This window comes from Conger conger, chromosome 7, assembly GCF_963514075.1.
Source record: "Conger conger chromosome 7, fConCon1.1, whole genome shotgun sequence".
NCBI classification, from domain to species: Eukaryota; Metazoa; Chordata; class Actinopteri; order Anguilliformes; family Congridae; genus Conger; species Conger conger.
In genome coordinates this window covers 10,966,890-10,989,168 of record NC_083766.1, presented here as the reverse complement: position 1 = coordinate 10,989,168, position 22,279 = coordinate 10,966,890, and the positions used below count along the sequence as shown (strand labels likewise).

Below are 22,279 nucleotides of genomic sequence, written 5' to 3'. Positions count from 1 at the left end.
CCCCAAAAAAAATAATTAAAAAAAATAAAATAAAATATATATTTCCGAGATACTCAAGCCACCCTGTCTGGCAGCAACAATCATTCCATGGTCAAAGTCACTTATATCACATTTCTTCCCCATTTTGACATTTGGTCTAAACATGTGCTGCCACGTGATTGGCTGATTAAATATTTGCATTACCAAGCTGGTGTACAGGTCTATCTAATACATTGCTCACTGAATGTAAATAACAATAAAATAACAAGTGCACTATATCAGCAAATCTGTTGAAAATGTGATCATAATGATTGCATTCGAAAAACGGGCAGGGGGTAAAATCGAGGGTAAAATTCTAAATTAAACAACAAAATGAAAACAAGATTATGTTTTGTTATGATTATGTCAAGAGAGAAATTGCACAACTGCCTATGTTTGCCTGTTTCTCTTCCTTCATTACATACTCTGAAATGCTCCCCACACAAATTTTCTGGGTCATCATTACTCATCCTGTTGAAAACCTGAGGAAAGAACATGTTCAACATCTATGATTTAATTTACAATGGTATGTATATTTTGTGATATTTCAACAAGACTTTTGTTGTTCTATGACCTCAAGTTTCTAGTTCAGTTGTACTATCATGACTGCTTGACTATTTGGGTGAAGAGAGACACCTAAAGCTAAGCCACTGAACTGCATTTAAACAACAAAAATATGCATTTGTAGTGTAACCAAGTGTATGCATACATTTGGGTAAATAGTGAAGTGGAAAATCTAAAATTAGGTCAAAGGCCTTTGGATGTCACACAGCTTTTTTTATAATGGAAGCACCCCCAGAGACCAGACCCCTATTTTGGAAGGGTGGCCAGCAGTAAGAGGAGAGCCCTAGGACCTTGTTGTTTTAATGGAATCCTTCCGAAATGTCCCAACATACATTTAAAATTATTTCCCAGTACTATAGCCAGAGTGCACATGAAGCACACAGCTATCAGCAACACTAAGAAACACTGAGCTTCCATGGAAGCTGCATCAACATTCTGTTCATAAGCAAACACTGCACTTGAGGAATGGATTGCCCTCTGGTATAGTTGAACAGCTCCTTACTAAACAAATTAAATTTTCAATGGCAATGAAACCGCACCAGAAATGAATCATCGACTAAAGTCGTCCGTTTTTTCAGGGGGGGGGGGCTGTTTTTTTGTTCTAATTTGTTTTTTAAAACTCCCAAATATTTATTTAATGGGATAAGATACATTTTTTTCTTATTATTATTATCAGAGCTGGAACGAGTGGTTGATGCTCTAATGGTAATAGTGGTATTTATGCTTTGTGGACCAGCCTTGCCCTACATATACAGATCCAGACAAACCTTGCCGTTTTATTATAGGATCAAATATCCCAATGAACTACTCCCTTACTTGGACATCAGCACACACTGCATGGTCATTCATTTATTCTGCAAACACAAATGCAATAGTTTGCATGATACTTTGGAGTTAAGAGCATCACTTTGTCTTTGCAACTCTCCAGATACATGAGTCATCTTTCCATTGAAATAGCATTGGAACTGCGCCTCATTGTGTCTTACAATACGACAAAATATTGTTGAAAGATTTGGGTAAAATGACATGACTGTAAATAGTCCCTGGTGTTCTGGCTGAATTTTATAGAAATAATACAATTCCAAATGATCTGGTAATTTGTATTGCTTTACTTCTCTCCCTCAACACTTCAGTTGATATGAGCAAGATGTACCAAATGACAAGACTGCCAGTCACCACACAGGTGGTACAGTTGTGTTGTTGACGATAATGCAATTTTAGCATTTTTACATGCTACAACATGTCTACATGCACATACACACACACACACACACACACACACACAAACACAAGCTTATGGGCTGACCTCACAAAGTGAGCTTACTGTTGAAAACAGGAACAGATTGTGCCAATGGCAAAGTAAAAGAAGGACTTACTGCAAGAGTCATTACTTCCAGAAACCCCTCAAAAATGCAGGAAGTGCACACGTGGTCTTGTTATTCCAAACAGCTGGTTCCGTGTCCCAACCCTACTCCCACATGGACTAACCGCTAACAGATGCCATGAAAGAGGGTGAGGAGCTGAGAGAGGGGCGAAGGAAATAAAGAAAGAAGGAAGGAAATTTGAGAGAAAGAGATTCTGGTGCATGTATAATTCTACTCTACACGTGACAAGCAGTTATTGAAATCATGACCACCATGTAAACCATGGTAAGATTGGATCAAACTGACCCATTTTAAACTTTAATTAAAAGAGGAATGATACTTTCAGATATGTATTTCTCAACTAAACCAGTGTGAATTTGGCTCTTGTTTTGTGTTTCCGTGTGCTTTTCATCATCTTTGTTTGCCTTATGGCTTTTTGTCCATATGGTTTTTTGAATAGTAGATAAAAATGAAATATAATTGAGAATGTCCGTTCAAGAATTTATATCAATAAGCTCCTGCTTGGAAACCGTGTTTACTGAGTTAAATCTATTTTTTATTAAATTAATGTTTGATTTTGGCCAGTTGAAACATTAATAAAGTACAATATTTTTCACATGTTCAGCATCTCAGTAATGATATTGTTTAAGTATTTTCATGCATTGACATTTTGGGAGCCCACTGTATCATTATCTTTATCACAAATTAATTATCTAGCAGAGGTAAATAACCCTCTGATCTAGCAGAGGTAAATAACAACCATGAACCACTGAGTACTTTTGCATCATTTGATTTTCTAAATTGCTTTGAAATCCCAGTAATGTCCAGGCCATGTTTGACCCAGGCTAACGGTTTTCAATTGTACAACATTAATTGTAAACATAAGCTGATGCGATGCTCATTTTTCCATAACAGAAATTCAGGGACACCCCCCCCCCCCCCCCCACCCACATGAGGCTGACCTGTTCACTGTTCAGCAGGTGGGCGTGTCTAATCAGTATTATGTGACTCGCACCATAACAGCGTCATCATCTCACAGGTCAGGCATTCTCAACACTCCAAGATGCACATTCATTTAGTGAGGCATCCGAGAGGAAGTTTTGGGGAGTGCTGGCACATGTCTGCGGTTAACGCCTGTCTGAAGCAGAACCGTTTCTCCGCTGCCTCCTCGTTAGCATTCAGCCGCTCCAGACATGCAAGGACAGGAGTGATTCTGCTTCCGGACTCATTGCCAGTAACAGAGCAAAGTTCAAATACCTGTAAATGTCAATGGAGTGTGGTTATGATTATAAGGCTTGCCGTGAGCCGCACCGGCAGACACTGTACACACACAATTCCAGAGAATTGCGCAAAACTCCAGAAATCTGCAATTGGAGAGGGAAGGGAGGGGGGGGGCAGGCAGATCAGGGTACAGAGAGGGATTGGGAAAGAAAGGGGAGAAAGAAGAGGGGGGAGGGTGGAAAGAAGGAGTTGATTGTTTGAGAGGATTTGGAGAGAGTTTATTATACAGGGAGGGCCAAGGAGAGGGAGAACAGAGATCCGGAAAGCGGAAGAAAAGGGAAAAGCTGTGAAGAAAACAAGGATTCAAAAAGATAGAGCATATAATCCTTTATCCAGGTATTTCTGTTTTTGTCATATATATTATTTTAATGTCCGATTTTATTATGTATCATTCACTTTTATTTGCCATGACTGAGCAAAAGTGCCTGTATAGACTTCTAATACAGTCTGTTACTGCTAATCTAGAAGCCAGATCAGTATTATTGCTATCTCAATGCTTCCTCTGCCCGACCCTCTGTTTTCAGCACCTCGCAAGTCAATTCAACTCTTCATCCTTCCTTCCGTATTGCTGTTAACAATCATTTCATTTTTATCTTTATCCAATTTTGTTCAGCAAAGGCATTGTTACCACATATGTATCGATTGTAGTCCTGTGTATGCCTACTGTAAAAGACTGCTTTATCGGAGCACAGTTAAGGGCAGATGGCGTCTTGTAACAAACACAAGGGTGTGTAAACTCTGGATGTTTGTGCATTGTAGCCAGGGAGTTATGCTTCACATTTTTAGCACTGCATGCTGGAAATTCTTTTTTACCATTCTTTACAGTTATTCAAAAACTTTATTGGGCACCAAACTCACCAGCAGAATGTTTTCACATGCTTAGTTCTTATGAAAACTCTTTGGCACTATTCACTGTCTATACTTTGAAGCTCATAAAATTAATCTGACCTTAGAACAAATCAACATCTGGATAAGTATTCACATTTGCAATGTTAGTAATCATTCATATGTCTTGTATCCATCTCAAGTTCAGATGTGATCAGGCAAGATCTGTACTAAAACACTTTCAGCTTTATTTTCAGAGAAAACTACAATTAGGTTTGTCCAAACATTTTGAGTTGAGTGGAGATGATACTGATAATATAACACTTGCAACATCATTGTGATGAGAGCAGAGTTTAGTTAGGAGAACAAAAGGAAAACAAAGTTTTATGTTTGAACAAACGCAGTGTAACATTCAGCCATTTACTACACCCTTCAGGGTTTCCCTTTAACCAGAAAGGAATTTACCACTACGCAGGATACCTGACCACTGTTGGGCTGAGAGCATTTACCACATGGGAAAAGTCAAAAAGCAGATGGGCATGGAATGGCTCTAACTGTGCTCAGCAAACAACAGTCTGCTGCAGCTTTTCTCCATTTTGGTCATTCCTTAAAATGCTTTTATATTTTTGAAACTGTTTCATAAAAATAGCCTAAATTGGAGGGAATTAACAGTAATTAAATTCAGAGTCAACCTACAAATAATTATGATTTGTCACAAGACTGCCTGCAACTGATCTGTAACAGCAAAATTTGATAATTATGACTTGATAACAATGTGTGTAGAATTGCATACTGCAAATAATATAGTCTATACAAAGTCTTATGTATTGTTTTTGCATATAAGCGTATTCTTATGAACACTGACAAGTAAGAATGTGTACAGAAGAGAAAGAGCTAAACATTACAAATAGGCACATAGTCAGGGGAGTATATCCTTAACGAGTGCACACTGAGAACTACACAATGACATACGGTATTTTCCAGAAAAACAGATTAACTTGAATAACCCTTACATCAAGCTGAAAACATTGCAGTGGTCTACGAAAGGGAAGTAACATGTTTTGAATTTGAGCAATGGATATTTCACACAGGAAATCAATCAATAGTGTCTATGTAACTATATGATGTGTTTTGATGTCATCCTGCTATTCAGATCAAGCAATGTGGTAGAAGTGCTGTTATGGTTCAATGTATCTCAATGTGTGAAGTTTATTGATCAGAAATCAACTCGATGACTTGATTTCATATCAAAAATGTTTTAAAGACATTTCCCTGACTCTTCCTAAACTTTCAACAGGCACAATGGCTTCCAGAAGGGCTCCACCCTACGTAATGGTACCCTTCATACTGGCCCTGTCCAGCAGTTATGCAGAAAAACATCTCCCTGAGGGAAATGCTACGAAAACCCTGATCATCCCTCAAACCTTTGGAGAGCTGGGTGTAAATCCTGATGAAGATTACGACAGACTTGAGGATCCTACCCCGCAACCAACCAACCAAAGCAAGGTGCGCAAATCTCAGCATTGTGCCTACGACAGATGCCGTGACCAGCAGCAACCTTGTGTGGAGCTCTCAGCTGCCACGGGGTGCCAGTGCCCTGGGCTGACCGGGCCCGGGGTGATCCCCGAGGCCCCTTATCTGAAGGACATGATCCAGCAAGGCTCAAAGGTTGAGGTTCAATGGTGCGCTCCATCCTCCACCGTGTCAACTTACCAGGTTGTGGTGAAGGGTCAAGAGCCCGTGGTTTTTACGGGACTGTCAAGAAAGGCGGTTTTGGAGGGCCTGGAGGCAGGGGCAGAGGTATGTGTGGAGGCGGTGAATGCTGCTGGGGTCAGCGGCCCAGGTCCACACTCTTGCATGACGTACCAGCCGGAGAGCGGTGGCAGCCTGTCCCTGAAGGCCGGACTCATAGGAGGAGCGCTGGGGTTCCTGCTCCTCTGCTCCCTAGCCGTCTTCCTGCTCTGGAGAAGAAAGGCTTGTGGGAAATCTGGAGGCAGGAGCGTCTCTCACACCACTGACGGATCGGCGCTCTGAAAGGTCAGGAAGTGAATTCGTTGTGAGGCTGTGAGTGGAGCGGCAGGGACAGAGAGACATAGACATGATGCCCTCAAAGGACTCACAGGCTACTGTCGCTGGGGACCATTTCATGGAAACAACCTCAAAAGCATGGGAAAAGCATGTCTTGGAGTATTTGCTGTGTGTGTGTGTGTGTGTGTGTGAGAGAGAGAAAGAGAGAGGGAAAGAGCGAGAGAGAGAGAAAGAGTGTGTGGGGGAGGGACTGTGTTTGCTTTGACATGTAAATGCTTGGAGTGCTTGTTCAACAGCATTATACACAAACATATGTATAATGCTGTTGAAGGAGCACTCTTAAGAATCTGCCCTGCTATCTGGCCCTACCCTGAAAGTCACAGGCCCACAGAGTCCCCTGAAAAAAACTTGTTTCTGTGCACAGGATTCTGTTACAGGACATAGGTTTAGGGGTGAGAGATCATGAGGTGTGTGTTTGTGTGTCACTGTGAGCAAACTATCACTGTATAATGAAATTACCATTATTAACAGGGAAGGGAGGGGTGAGATGGCCCCCGTCCGGGCTGTATCGAAGTGTCCCTGAGACACCTAACCCCCCGAATGCTCCTGACGAGCTGGTCGGCGCCTTGCATGGCAGCCAATCGCCGTCAGTGTGTGAGTGTGTGTATGAATGGGTGAATGAGAAGCATCAATTGTACAGCGCTTTGGATAAAGGCGCTATATAAATGCCAACCATAACATTACACGGCCAGACCCCAGAAAAAGAGCATGGTGTGCCGGGACTGGTTTAAGGCCTGTGCATACTAATGTGGATGATAAACTCTGGCTTAGAGACAGTTAAAAGATGTCATAGATGAGGCCCATGTTAGATGGACACATACAGCTGGCATTTGTGCCTCAGACTTTCGTATGTGAGAGAAGCCCAAAACTATTTAGCTGTGAAAATATTTGCTGAATATCTGCCAGAGACACGGCCTACTGCCGTGTTACGAAGCCTTTTGCAAAAAAAAGCTGGTATTGTGTTGGGTGTGCTGAGAGAGAAGGAAGTGGGTATGGGAGGGCGAGGGAAGGCAGGCACAAGTTCCTGAACCAGAAGAAACCTGGGATCCTAATTGTATCATTTAGCTGAAAGAGAATAGTGAATGTCATTTGTAAAGGGAGCACATGATTACATTTTTTTGTGATTATATTTTTAACAGGAACTTTGCTTCATGAACAAAATGACTTATAAGAAAAAAAGATTTATAATGTCATTCCTCCAAATAAAAACTACGCTCAGTGAGCACTTTATTAGGTATTTAATGGACTTATTTACAGGAGTGGGTCAAAAGCAACAGTAAACTAGGGGTGTGCAATGTGTGTCATATCTGTTTTTAGGGTTTATAATTCTCTTTACGTACTTTCAGCACATGTGCTATTAGACATAATTGCATGTTTGTAGTGATTCAATAAATGCTATAGATTCGAAATCCACAAAAATTAACTGCAAAACAAAAACATTGCAATGTAGTGCAACCAATACAATATTTTGCGATACAAGACTGAAATTCATTATTTGGCTTAATAGCTACACTATTATAGCTCAAATATAATTTATAAATTTCAAACATTATATCAGTTGATTTTGGCATCAACAATCATTCCACAGTCAAAGATCACATTTCTTCCCCAAGCTGGTGTACAAGTTTACCAAATAAAGTGCTCACTGTGTATATATGTAGTTGCAGTGGTCTTGGATGAGTAACCTTTTAATACATAAATCTCTGTTCATCATATCATGTAAACATCCTTCAGCAAATATTTAAATACAGATCTATGACTTGAATTTGAACTCATAGATCACCACATAAACTGATACCAAATACAGTATGTGGACAGATTAGCAAATTGACCGATTGACTAATCAAGCTTCATTCTCACATACATTCTGACATTCATTAAAGGTTTATGTGGCAATAAACATAACAGGAACTTAAAGGATACATCTGGAAAGGTATTTTTAAATTATATATTAATGTAACTGTACAAAAATATTTTTGTAATGGCTGTGGGCTTTTGATAAAAGCTAAAACTGAATTTGTTTTTCTAAATTATATATCATAAAAATAAAATGTATTTGTTTACATTGTTTTTACATTGGTTTTACAGTTGTTGTTGTTGCTGTTTTCTTGGACATATGTTGTTCATAAAAGGATCGCTGAAATTCTACTGTGGAAAAATAAGCATCTCATCAGCCTCCTAGTGGCTATGAACTATAAAATCATCTATTTTTTTCTGGGGCTGTAGATTACACTTTACGTTTCATTTGTATTGAGAATTAACTGACTCAGCGGTAACAGATGCAGATAATTCAATGTGAAAAGGTAATACAACCTCTGCAATTTACAAACTTAAACAAGATATTTCTACAAATTTTAATGCACTATTTATTTAGCCAAAAGCACAGGAAATATTGTGCAGGTGGAAAGAAGAATGGATTCAACCACAAATCCCCATGCAATGGGAGCATGATCATAGCCTATTCAAAAGCCAATCAATGGTTTTCATGGACCATGCTGTCCAATTTGACCTTGATATAGTAAATCCCACAAGCAGGACTACTTTGAATGTATTGTTCATTTTGTTATTTCTTTTATATAATTTGAATTCCTGTATTTGCTTTTTTTTATTGTTTATGGCTGTTCTTTTTCTACACTGTGGTCCCTGTGGAACTGTATTTTTATTTTATTTTGCTCTATAATGAGAAGAATGCAATCTTTTCATTTTAATTAAGTGACTGTTGTCAAAATGTAAAATGACAGCTACAGTACTGGATAGACTGTATTCCTTTTTGCAACAATTTCTCTTTTTGGCATAATAAATGTAATATGTAATAAATGTTATATCATAAAACAAAAATTAAGAAATAATTTGCATTTCTGTTCAACAAGTAATAATCATTACACCTTCCTAAATGTATTAGTCCATACCAACATAATTAAGTGGTCTAATGCATCATACTGTATGTATTGTTGAAATTTTTATAATCATATTCTTTGTCCTATAGTATGTCTATTTTTCTACATAAAATGACGATAAAAAAGAACGAAAATCATTTTTGGCTTGTATCATTTATTTTATATTACTGATGGTCACAATGCCATTACCACTTGTTGTCACTTGTTGTTACAGATGAAAATGGCTCCAAGGAACAACATCATAGGAAGGGTGCAGATAAAAGGTTTACGAGAACTAAACTTCTTAAAGCACAACATTTCTATAATTTCTACCAGTAAATGCAAACTACGTGCATTAACCCCTTAAGTATTACCCCTTTTCCCTAAATAAAATGGTTACTATTCTTCAATCTCTTTGACTACAGGCATAATCCTGGTCTCTTCTTAAGGTAACCCTTTGGGGTCAGAATTATTCCAAATATTACTAAAACAAAGTTACAGAAGCTCAAATACAGTGAAAGTGGAAGCTTTTTTTTTCTCTCTGAAAATATTTTGTTTTTGACTCAGATTATTGGATTATTGATTAACTGGTGCACTTTCTCCCTCCTCGCCGGTCTCCCAGCATGAGCAAGCCCCTCCAGCTGGTCCAGAATGCTGCAGCCCGCCTGATCACCAGTCAGTCCAGGTCGGCTCATGTCACCCCGCTTCTCATTGGCCTCCACTGGCTTCCTATTGCCGCACGCATCCGTTTCAAGGCATTTCAGGCTGCTAAGGGGACTGCCCCACCTTACATACAATCCTTGATCACTCCCTACTCCCCAGCGAGACCACTCCGGTCTGCCAGCTCTGGTCGCCTTATGGTTCCCTCTCTACATGCACCTGGCGGTCGAGCTGCACGTTCACGCCTGTTTTCCTTTCTGGTTCCTCAGTGGTGGAATGACTTGCCTACCACTGTCAGGACAGCAGAATCCCTCCCCCTATTTCGACGCAGACTCAAATCCCACCTTTTCAAACTCTACCTTAGTCCTCCCTCCTGATTTCCCCCGCCCCTCCTTTCTGTTATCCCTATCCTTGTCTAACCCCCCCCCAAAAAAAAAAAAAAAAAATTGCACTTATGATGACGACTATGTTTAGAACAGCATTCCATGTGTTTTTTCCTAGTTCTGGATGTGATGCTTTGACTTATGGTAGAACCTATGCACTTGTAAGTCGCTTTGGATTAAAAGCGTCTGCCAAATGACAAGAATGTAAATGTAAATGTAAACTTAGAAACACAATGGAGGCAAGTCACAACACTGGACTGGGGGCGGGATCAACACTTTTCACAAACCATCACATGCAAACTCAACACATGAATTAACAAAAGACCACATGCGATTTGATTCAAGCAGTGTTTATTTGATTTTACAAAAGATCCACCTTGTATCATTAATCACCATCACGTTTGTTATTTATTGTTCTATATATCACAATGGCATACAAATGTCAGTCAGCAATAGTGGATACAGATCCATGTTTTGGCTCTCAATGTTTTCTTTGTAGTCGGAAGAAAATACAGGCAGTTTAGTTTAGTTCCGCAGTGCAGTATTGAAATTTGCTAAAATAATACATTGGCTAAAGTCAGAGGTTGAGCCACACAGATTTTAAGTTGACTTTTCATAAAAACTATTTAGCTGTAGCAGGAAGAAAGCACGTAGGCTATTGAACGAGCAGACTAGATCTGCAGCTTGCTCAAGTGAATTGAGGACCAATACGTGGCAACCGGCTGGCTTCACCCTGTGCCCATATTACGACTTCCTGCTCAGCAAGCCTCTCCCGGGGAGAATCAGAGCACACCTGAACGAAATCCAGAGCCTGAGAGGACAGCGTACGAAAGTGCTGCAGAATAGAGCCAAAGGAGACCACAGCATGGGTAGGAGTAGTGTGTAGGAGAGAGACAACTGTGCTGTGTGCTAATTCTGTTTGATCATAGTTTGTGTAGGAGAACCCGTATTGTGTACCAACCCTCGACTGGGTGACTAACCCCCTGGATGACTAAACCTGGACCACACTACTCCGCTTCCATGTACCGACCCTGGCTTACGACCCAGAATGATTCTCTCGGATTACAGATCCATGGAAAAGTCGCCATGGCTGCCTTCCCCTTTCTCCTGGGCAATCGATAAAATCCCGAGTTTTAGGCAAGCTCTCTAAACCTTTGTCAAACGATTTGGACATGCAAATTTGAGTTTTGGACATTACATTCATTCCGGAAAACTATGATTCCTTATGCTATAAGACATGTTTTCTGATTACAGGAAATGTTCTGAAGAACAATCTGTGAATTTAAATATAGGATACACTAACATTTTCCAGTTCCAGATCCTCCCATCAAGTTAGCTAGTTAGTGATAAGACCACATGCGGACACCACATCTATGATTTTGAATTAGTGTTAGTAAGATAGGTCAGGAAAAACCAGAGTAGCTCAACCTCTGACTTGAACAAATGTAGGGTGACATTAGCTCAAGAGGTAAGAGCAGTCGTCTGGCAGTCAGAGGATTGCCAGTTCAATCTCGCCCTGGGTGTGTCGAAGTGTTCCTGAGCAAGACAGCTAACCCCCTATTGGTCCTGACAAGCTGGTTGGTGCCTTGCATGGCAGGCAATCACCGTGTGTGTGAATGGTTGAATTAGAAGCATCAATCGTACAGCATTTTGGATAAAGGTTTACCTTTTATGTAGGCCTATCGCAAATCTCAATATCGCTCAGTGTGAAATTGGAGAACTGTGCAGAACTGTGCAGATTGATAGCCAAAACATGGAACTGTATCCATGGACATGGATGAATGATAAATGGAATAATAGATGCCAAACGTGATGGTGATGAATGATAAAAGCTGGCTCTGTTTTTAAATCAAATTAACACCGCTTTAATCAAATCACATATAGTGCTGTGCAAAAGTCTTAGGCACCTGTATAACATTCTGTACAGATAAGATTCTTTCAAAAATAATTAAATGAAACTTACTATACATTTTACATTACATGGTTGTTCCAAGCCTGTTGGAGAATTTGCCACAGTTCTTCTGCAGACTTTGGTTGGCTCCTTGCTTCTGATCTCAGACAGCCTTGATCAAGTTTTTATGTAAAAAGTAGTCAATTGGAATACCTGTATACCTATTAATAAATGTGATTATCTAATCAGCCAATCGTGTGGCGGTAGTGCATTTCATAAAATCATGCAGATACGGATCACATCAACTGTCAGAATGGGGAAAAAAAAGTGATCTCAGTGATGTTGACTGTTACATGATTGTGGGTGCCAAACTCTGGTTTGAGTATTGCTGATCTCCTGGGTCTCTAAAGTTTGCTCAGAATGGTGCAAAAAACCAGAAACATCCAGCCTTGTTGATGAGAGAGGTCAATGGAGAATGCCTAGACTGGTTCGAGCTGACAGAAAGGCTATGGTAACTCAGATAAGCACTCTGTACAATTGTGGTGAGCAGAAAAGCATCTCAGAATGCAAAACACGTTGAACCTTGAGGTGGATGGGCTACAACAGCAGAAGACCACGTTGGGTTCCACTTCTGTCAGCCAAAGACAGAAAGCTGAGGCTGCAGTGGCCACAGGCTCACCAAAACTGGACAGTTGAAGACTCAAAAAATGTAGTCTGGTCTGATGAAACACGATTTCTGGTGAGGCAGAAAGGACTGATTTCTTAAATTGCTATTTGAAAGGTTGGTAAATTAATTTATTTAGAAATAAACTTTTTTGCCCTCTGCTTAATCTGTATTATTTTCTCAAATGGGCTACTCAACAGCTTGCTAGTAAGATAAATGAGCTAAGGTAAATTACAAGACTGCTGCAAGTGACAGAAATGCTACACTCAGTTGAATAAAGTTGCTTAACGTTTTGCTTTCTTTGATTTTACATGATTATCATGTTATTCCAGTTTTACTAGTTTGCATAGTCGTGAAAGTACTATAGTTGCTTGTAAGAAATCACATCGTGCCATAGCGCAGCCTACACAATAGGAATGCAAGTCGTATCAGTTAAATAAAAGGCAGCTACTGTAGAAGTTAATTTAAACGTACGCTGTAACTAGTTTACATGCTGCTTAGGTTTTTATTAGAATTTCACGTTTCAAGTGCCCAGGATGGTGGCACAGATGGTGCAGTGGGTAGCACTGCCGCCTCACAGCAAGGAGGTCCTAGGTTCGAATCCCCGTTGGCCAGGGCCTCTCTGTGCGGAGTTTGCATGTTCTCCCCTTGTCTGCGTGGGTTTCCTCCAGGTACTCCGGTTTCCTCCTACAGTCCAAAGACATGCAGGTTAGGCTGATTGGAGAGTCTAAATTGCCCTTAAGAGTGTGTGAGTGAATGGTGTGTGTGCCCTGCGATGGACTGGCGACCTGTCCAGGGAGTATTCCTGCCTTTCACCCAATATATGTTGGGATAGGCTCCAGCCGCCCTGCGACCCTGTTCAGGATAAGCGGGTTAGGATAATGAATGAATGAATGAAGTGCCCAGGATGATTGACAGTTGTGTAGTCTTAATTTCCACCTTGTTGATTCCAATTACACATAGGCTAGTAGGGCTCGTCAGAGGGTATCCCTTTTCCAATATGAGCTTTAGTTTTGCGTTATATTTGTGTCTTTATTAAGCAACACTGTAAATATAGCCTACCTTAAACATTTTTAGATCAGATGTTAACTGATGGCAAACCCGTTTTTTATTGTAAACATTGAAAATAAGAAACTTTGATCACGCGCCCAGGGCACTGTTGCATTCAGCAGGATGCGTGAGTTCGCTGGATAAAAGTAAACGGCACGGCATCTATATTTATGAAAGCACACATTACATTGATAAAATATGAAATTTCGGTTATTTCACTGATCTAATTTGAAGCTATTAAATAGCAAATGGGAAAAGATGAGCATAAATAAAATAAAAAGAATACATTTACCATAAAACATAGTTCCAAAAAATAAATTACATTAATTTAAAGTTTGTCTTGTCTTCTTTAGTGATATTTTGAAAGATAAATGCGGTAACCGTTGTATAAAATCGTTATGGAACTCAAACCTGTGGTATATCGTGGATTTTGGCACAGCGAGGGGGTGTAACGGCACTCCACTTTGTGTCGCTAGCTGTGCCAATATCCACAATATACCAGGGGTTCTGGTTCCATAACGCTTAATTCCAAGGAGTTCCACTGTTACAACCCACACCACTACTGGGTGTCTTTTAATATTAATCCGTGTTTGTAGATGACTCTTACCTACTTTGTAACCAAAATTAATGTTATAATTATTTTGCCGCAAGTACCCTAACTTTACCAAAGTAAAACACAATGAGCGATTTTAAAGTGTTCTTTGACCTTCTCAGGCATTTGGAAAGGAGTAGGAATTAAGAAAATAACTAACACCTAAGGCAACATCCTCGGATCGAAATACCTGCAAGACGGCCAAACCCCGGTGAAGCAAATGATGACTCGTCATAAAGACGCTATGAGTTATTTAAATAACTGCACGTTATCTGGCAGTGTCCAACACACTGCAAGACAAATTACAACAAAGACAAATTACTTGTGTGTCAGTGTTGTCAGGTGTAACATAAGCAAGCTACCTATCTAACATTAGTGCAGTGGGGATTGCAAGTAGCTAACGTTTGTATCGTTGCTTCACTGGTGCAGTTGGGATACTAACCTTAGCAATACCGTTGCTTGCAAACCAATAAACTACTGTTCAGTGGAAGAATACATTTACCATAAAACATAGTTCTATTAAAAATACATTCATTTAAAGTTTGTCTTGTTTTCCTTTTTGTAAATTTGAAAGATAAATGGTAACCTGGGCGAATAATTTACAGAACAAACTTGTATTTCTACCAAACCGGAAATGTCCCGTGACGTGAAATATATATATATATTTTTTCTTAGCTCAATGTGTTTATTCATGCGACATCTGAATGGTTTATTTTTGTTCTTATATTGCAACATGATTTTTTTTTGGTATCAGAAAAATTGTATCGAGGACTGTTAGAATATGCCTTTTATTGTCTGAGTCTGTGACATGGTCATGGTTGTAAACTGTAAGCATGGCATGGGGGAGCCTGTTTTTTTATTGCCCTGTATTGCAAATAAGAGGCTGCTGTTCTCTCTAGCAGAGAGTCTTTTGAACAATCTGACATCAAATTACGTGTCAATCAGACAACATACATAACAACATAAATTAATAATGAGATTAGCTTCACATATTTAATGTGCTCTTTATTTTTGAGACGATTACTATGGTGCTGATTAAGGTGGTAGTAATGATGAAGATGATAAACATTACATTACATTACATTATTGGCATTTGGCAGACACTCTTATCCAGAGTGACGTACAACAAAGTGCATATCCATAACCAGGGAAGAAGACAAATACATTATTAATATGTAGCATTTTATCCATGCATTTATTGACTACTCCATAGCTCAATGTGCTCAGTATGAAAATGTGCCTGTATGGTATGATAGTGGGTACAAGAGTTTAATACTGCATTTAAATTATTTTCATGCTCGTTTGTTCATACAATTGCATACAGTGACAACGCAGTCTTGTTCAGCTTTTAACTGCTTTTTGTCGTAGGAATGTACATTTTTTTCAGGGAGTTGTCAAGCTGTTGTCATGAAAGCGTGCAAACTCAACATGATTCCACCCTACAGATCGGCTCTGATATCATATTGAAATGAATAGTGTTTTTGTATGTACAATGAAATGCATTCGTAATAAACATAATTAACACTACTCCTCATTTACTATGTAGTCTACTTTTACAAATATACTGGCTAATATTTTGTTATGATAGATTTATGCAGCTAGCTAAGTAGATCGGTTTTGCCTCTAACATTACTAAGCTATATGTCGCCTCAATTAAATATACATTTTTGTAATTAATAAAAAATGGTCCTCCTTTTCTCTTAATTTATTGAAAATTGGAGGTTGTGTTACAGCGAGGCAAAGTTTCAAATAACAGCATTTGTCAGCAATATAGCCTGAATTTGTCGAACAATGTAACATATAGCTATTGTGTCCCTTTTCCGTGTTGATGATATTATATTGTGTGCAGACTTTTTATTGGTGTTAAAGAGCTCCACCTACTGACTGTTTTGTGTTAGCAAGGTAGTGATAATAATAAATAATAATAATCATCATAATAATGCTTCTAGCTTCTTTCTTGCAAACCATTATAATTTTGAATACTTGTATGATGACATGTCACTGAACTAATTCCTAATTCACCATTGGGCCATAGGGAACTTGAAAAGACCAGGCCTGATCTAGAGATAGAAAACAGAGACACAGAACTGGGGGAGTCGGCCTTGTGTGTCTGTGCGTGTTTCTGCGTGTGTGTCTGTTTCTGCGTCTTTCAATGGGGGGGCCTGGTAGACCTCACGCTAACATCCTGCTTTAAGACCCCAAACTTTACAACAGGAAGTAACATCTGAGTCCTGCACCTTCGTAATAATTTTCACTGGTCTTTTGGAATGTTTGGGTCTCTTCACGTTTTTGAGCATTTTGGGAGGAAAAAGCTGGGGTTTGGTATTTTCATTCATCCATTTCTATTGAGACTGTTATGTGTCTGTGTTTGTAACCTTCATTGTTTTAACCCCTTCGCGCTCACGTTTAATTTGGCAACCCAAGCCAATTCGTGCAATGTTCTACTTTGAGGTGAGCATCACAGTGACTTAGAAAATGGCTTAAATGAAGCAAGACACTTGTACCATTTGCAACACTAAGATTATGGAATATTTCCAGAAAATGCACATGGAGTGAAGTTCTAACCTTCCGAAATTAACAGAGGAGTTGCAGAGATGAGTCTGAAAATTGGTTACTTAAAAGTGGGAGAAAATAGCAGTAAAATTATGAAAGGTTCTGAATTTTTGGTAATCTTTCCCTTTCAGGGATGTTGTCCTTAATTTACTATTATATTTAAATATCTGAACTTTTCTCTTGTTTTTCATTCAGGAAGCTGTTCTCTTATGAATGTACCTGAAGATGCAAGTAAACAATAACATCACCAAAGGAAATGGAGAGAATGGATTGCCTCAGCACATGACCACCCCAGACCAACCTCAAGACAGGACCATTCTAAAAGCTTTGGATTTCATGTTGGTGGCATTATGTCACCTGGCATATTAAATGATACTTGCAATGGATACACAGAAGTTGAGAAGATCCTTGATTACTGGATGATAGGTCTTGATCAAGTCAGTAAGATTGATAAAACGGATGTTGGCCAAGAGTTGAATCATGAGGTACGAAATTATCTTGTCAGTCAGGAGACACCTTCAATCAAACGGGAGAAAACTATGTTGACTTGTACCTCTGAAACTGGATTGTCAAATCAAGCCGAATACCGTGAGAAGAATCATCAGCTGAATTGTGGTTTTACCAAACAAGAAAATGTGAAGTTGGAGGGCTCAGGTTTATCAGAGGATCCATTTGTTCAGAGGAAAGAGAGTTTGATTGGAAATGTTGCCCAGCATGTAAATGACAAATATGTTAAAGCTGACTGTCTGGATTTGAAAGCTTGCCACATTCCACACATGCTGAAAACTGCAGTGTTTTAGGTGCTCCCCACATAGACATGGAAAGTATAAAATTTAAATGTGAACCTCAGGATATCAAAGGGAAAGATTCATTTTGGTCAGAGGGTGTGGGTTTACCACAGTTTGATATTTGGAGGAACAGTTTGAAAAGAAGAGATTGCCAACATGCAAATAATGAGCATGTTAAACCTTTGGATTCAAAACAATTATTCATATCCATGCCCATTGAAAACTACCATACTCTCCAGGTAAAGTTGGAAAGGCAAAAATTCAAATGTGAACCTCAGGATATCAAAGAAGAAGATGGATTTTGGTCAGATGGTGTGGGTTTATCATAAGACCAGTTTGATGTTTGGACAGACACTTTGAAAAAAGACGTTTCCTAAGATATCGACAAGAGTGTTAAACTCTTCAAAGCGGAAATCCTGCCTTTTAGAAATTGCAGTATTCCATATGTAAAGATAGAAAGTGGAGAAATAAAATGTGAAAATGTGGGCAAGATGTTATTTGGCCAAAGGCTGTGGATTTATCACAAGACCAGTTTGATGCAAGTTTGAAATGTGACAAAGATGCCAAAAGGGATTGTCTACAGAAATCTATGCTTCTTGAAAATCACAGTATTTTGTGTATTCCCCAGATAAAGATTGAAAAGGGAAACATAAAATGTGAAGCTCATATTATGAAGGAGGAAGGGGCAATGCTATCTGAGACTTTTGGACATATCAAAAATGAACAACAGGGACTGAACACCTTCACATTAAAAGCTGAAGGGGAGAATATTCATAAATCGGGAAAAGTGCTTGTCAGATGGACATTGGTCAGGAAAATGATGTGAAGCAAGGTTTTACCTCTCCAAGATGGAGGAATGTAGATATACAAAATACTTCTCATGTAAAACATGAAAGTGAAGTGAATGCAGCATATCTTCGAGTGAAAAATGAGGATCCTGTTCTGACTGTAAATTCTTTAAAGCAAGAAATTTGTACTGATGGCTGGACTGACAGCATAGTTTCTTTGGATCCCATTTGGCTTCTCAGTTTGCGGACCCAGTCCCGGATGGGCAACACAGATCATGCATTTGATAATGGCTAAAGCTTCCCTGAAAATGTGCCACAGTGCAGCAAAACTAAAGACTTTAAAACTGAATTGTATTTGAAAGATGAGGATCCCATTTGGGCATTTCAACGCTCAAGAACAAAAAAGGCAAAGAGGCAACTAGTCAGTTCAAATCACCTTCCCCTCCAAATTCACATGGCCCAATTTGTTTAGCTGTATTAGAAACCAGCCTTCAGTGCCAATCCCAGACGATTAGATCAGACCCCAAGCAAGGGGGGCCAGGTCCAGTTCAGCAGATATTACCATCCCGTTTCAGTCGCAAAGGTAGGACAGCAGGGGATCCCTCTGTCAAGACAGCTGCTAAGTCAAGTCCTGTGCTCATAATGAGATTGTTCAGAAGGCAGTGGCACATCAATCAGTGAAATATGGCCATGCTGGAAAGCAGTTTAGTAGTCAGGATACGTTAGAAGCATTCCCACTTGGAAATGATTGAGATTCATGTGTCAAAACGGTTGATTTGTAGTAAAACATATTTTGATAAACTATATTTGGATACACAAAGGGACACTAAGTACACTTACGTTCATCAATCTTTAGTCCTTCTGCATATCATGCTCAGGTATAAAGTTAGTACTGTAAAAGTGTCTTAATTTAAAGGTACAATAATTAATTTCGGACTTCTAATGGTCAAGAGAGGAATTGCAGCAACACTCAAACCACAACACTGTTTATCCCACCCGCTTCTCTGTGAACGCATGTTGAAACACCATTGGCTGTGAATTTGTCAGAAATTGGAGGGCCAGAGGAACCATGCGCACACTCAAGGATAACAAGAATAGCAGGTTTAATTGCGATGGCAGATAAATGGGGCAGGCAGAGTGTAATCAAAACAGGCAAAGTTAAAAACCGGGTAGGCAGTGTAAGCAGGGCAGAGGTACAGAAATCACAATCCTAAGACAGAGTCCAAAAGGCCAGGCAAGAGTCAAAACAGAAAACCAAAATCCAAAAACCAAAACAGCACCGAACAGAATAGAATAGAATATAAACTGACATATAACAGAGGCTAGACCTGGAAGAGATAATGAGACAACGAGTAACAGCTGGGACAAGACAGGAAGGAAATGCATATAAGGAGCGGGGGAGACACAAAAACGGGGAGGGAAGAAAGGGGCACGGATGTGACAGAAATATTGTACAGCTATACGATGTTTTGGTACAGAGTGCCGGCCCGTTAACTGCATATTATGAAACCCAAATTTAAGGACTATAAACACAGGGAGAGGGTGAGTCGACATGTCAGTGAGCCTATTTCAATGATAGGAAGGGATTTACAATGGTATTGTAACAATGTTTCAACACAAAAATCTTACCTATTGTACCTTTAAACCATTTTTTCAAGTCTCTGCTCGCCTCTGGAGGAGTTATAATGCCTCAAATTGTAACACTGCAGAATAATTATTTGATCAAAATGTATTGTACAGTAGCAACATGCACTTGATCGTGGACTGCAAACATAATCCAAATATCAACCATTATATCAATTTCCCCCTTCCTGATTTCCTCTATTGCATATTTGTCACACTGAATGGTATCAGATCTCAAGACAAGATATAATATTAGACCAGCGGTGCAGAGCAAGTGCCGATCCACTTCAGGATTTTGTGCCAAATTCTGCTCTTAATTATTTAATTTGCTAAATAATATATTAGACATTTGTATATGCACCAGCTACAGCTGCCGATTGCAAGTGTATCCAAAGATTTTACTGTGCTCAAGAACAGGAGTTAACCAACATAATTTATTGAGCGGTCAGAAAAATAAATTGTAGTAATTGGATAGAACAAAAACCAGTCCGGCCCTCCAGGAGTTGTGCACCCCTGCTTGAGCCAAAATGTGCAGTTTCAAGTAAAATGCAGATCTATTATGTTGTTTCTCCACTTTAGGTTGTGTCACTGTTTTGTTTACTCCAAAGAATCCATGACAAAAATTCCATGTTAAAAATCTGCACTTGCCACAGAAATGTTTGAAAAATGTAATCTTTGGAAGGTCTCCCAGTTAAGTTTTTGGGCGATTTCCAAATTATCCAACAGGTGGTTATTTACCACCCATCCATACATCCATAGTTCAAAAGTGATAAATTGAATCACCTTAGAATAAAAACTGCCATGGACATAAGCCTGAACTTAGAGAGATTTAACAACACAAAATTAGTATTCTTCATAATTCAAATTGAAATTTTAAAGGGGCTTACATGTACTATATTACTGTCAAATTATGGTTTTGGTTCTGGGCCTGTTTGCCAAAGAAAGATCAAGGAACAATTGGTTTTACTGAGGAGTCCACAGTAGGTTAAATTATGACTGCAAATGTAGAAAATTAAAAGTGTACAAAAAGCTAGTATATCTTCAGATGGTAGTGATCTGACTCAAATTTCAAACAAATGTAACCTCAAGATAAATGCTTTGTGAAAAAGCCTTATTTTGAGGATATATAGTGATCTCAAGAATAATTGGCACCCTTGATAAATTTGCACAAAGAATAAAAACAAATGATTGACCTTTATTAAAGTTTTATTTTGTAAAACATTTGTAAAGTAATGTCTTACATTTTTCAAAAAAAAAGATTTCACAATTATTGGCAACCCTGGATTAATAACTTGTGCAAATACCCCTGGCAAAGATGACAGTCATGGGTCTTTTCCTATAATATGTTATGGTTAGAGGACACTCAACAATGAAGAGGAGTCATTGATACCCCATAGGTTTGCATTAATGGACCCCCCTATCCTGTTCAAACCATAGGTTTTTCATGGAATTTTAAAGTATTAATAAACCCTAAATCAATTTTTTTTAAAGTTGTAAAGCTGAATGTCCTTTTTTTTGGATTAAACTGTGCCACTCCTTTTTGTGCAAAAAAGAGCAACCCTAACTCAAAAGTTTTCTTTGAGCAAAGCCCCAATCTGTGACGTGAGCACGGGTTGAAAACCTGCATAGACATAAGCAAATTAACTCCCTAACCCCACTGCTCTTGTTGATTGATGGGTAGGACTATAGATTCTGATTCTGTGGGCCACTCATAGTGATGGGACATGCAGCACATCTATACTGAATGCAAATCTAAATTCAAGGTGGAAGCACATCTGAAGGCCCACATGCTGATTCACACAGGCGAAAGACCATTCTCCAGTCTGCATTGTCCCTTCAAATTTAGTATCAAAGTGCATCGCACTGCCCATATGAAAACGCACCTGAGGTCTGTTTCACAGAGCCAACCACCGCAGAGGAAAAGAAAGGGAAGAAAGCAGGAGCTCTCAGAGACGGAAACATCTGAGGATAAGGAGACAGCCTCCCCCTCTGATTCCAATACCTCAAACACAGAGGGCTAAAGTGGAGCATTAAGTGAACAGCATTTCCGTGCATGTCACTTGAAAAAATGAATGTCTCTTTTAACTGGGTATGATTGCTGCCAGGCAGCCAGGCAAGGTTTGTTTAGCCAATTTCTGGCATTAAAGTTCAGCCACTGTATCAAGACCCCACCCCACCATATCCTGGGCTTAAGGGCAGTCGTATCATTGCATATTCATACTTCATGACTTTTGATGAGTGTTAGGAATGTTCATGACTTCACAATAGTAT

General features: G+C 39.2%; 1 protein-coding gene across 1 annotated transcript; it reads left to right on the top strand.

Annotated features, from left to right (window-relative positions):
• Positions 1-3,436: 3,436 nt before the first annotated feature.
• On the top strand, positions 3,437-9,115 carry LOC133133209 (LRRN4 C-terminal-like protein). The gene is made up of 2 exons (XM_061249296.1): positions 3,437-3,563; positions 5,350-9,115. Exon 2 carries the CDS (start codon positions 5,355-5,357, stop codon positions 6,084-6,086), a length of 732 nt encoding a protein of 243 aa, XP_061105280.1. The 5' UTR covers positions 3,437-3,563; positions 5,350-5,354; the 3' UTR covers positions 6,087-9,115.
• The last annotated feature ends 13,164 nt before the right edge of the window (positions 9,116-22,279 follow it).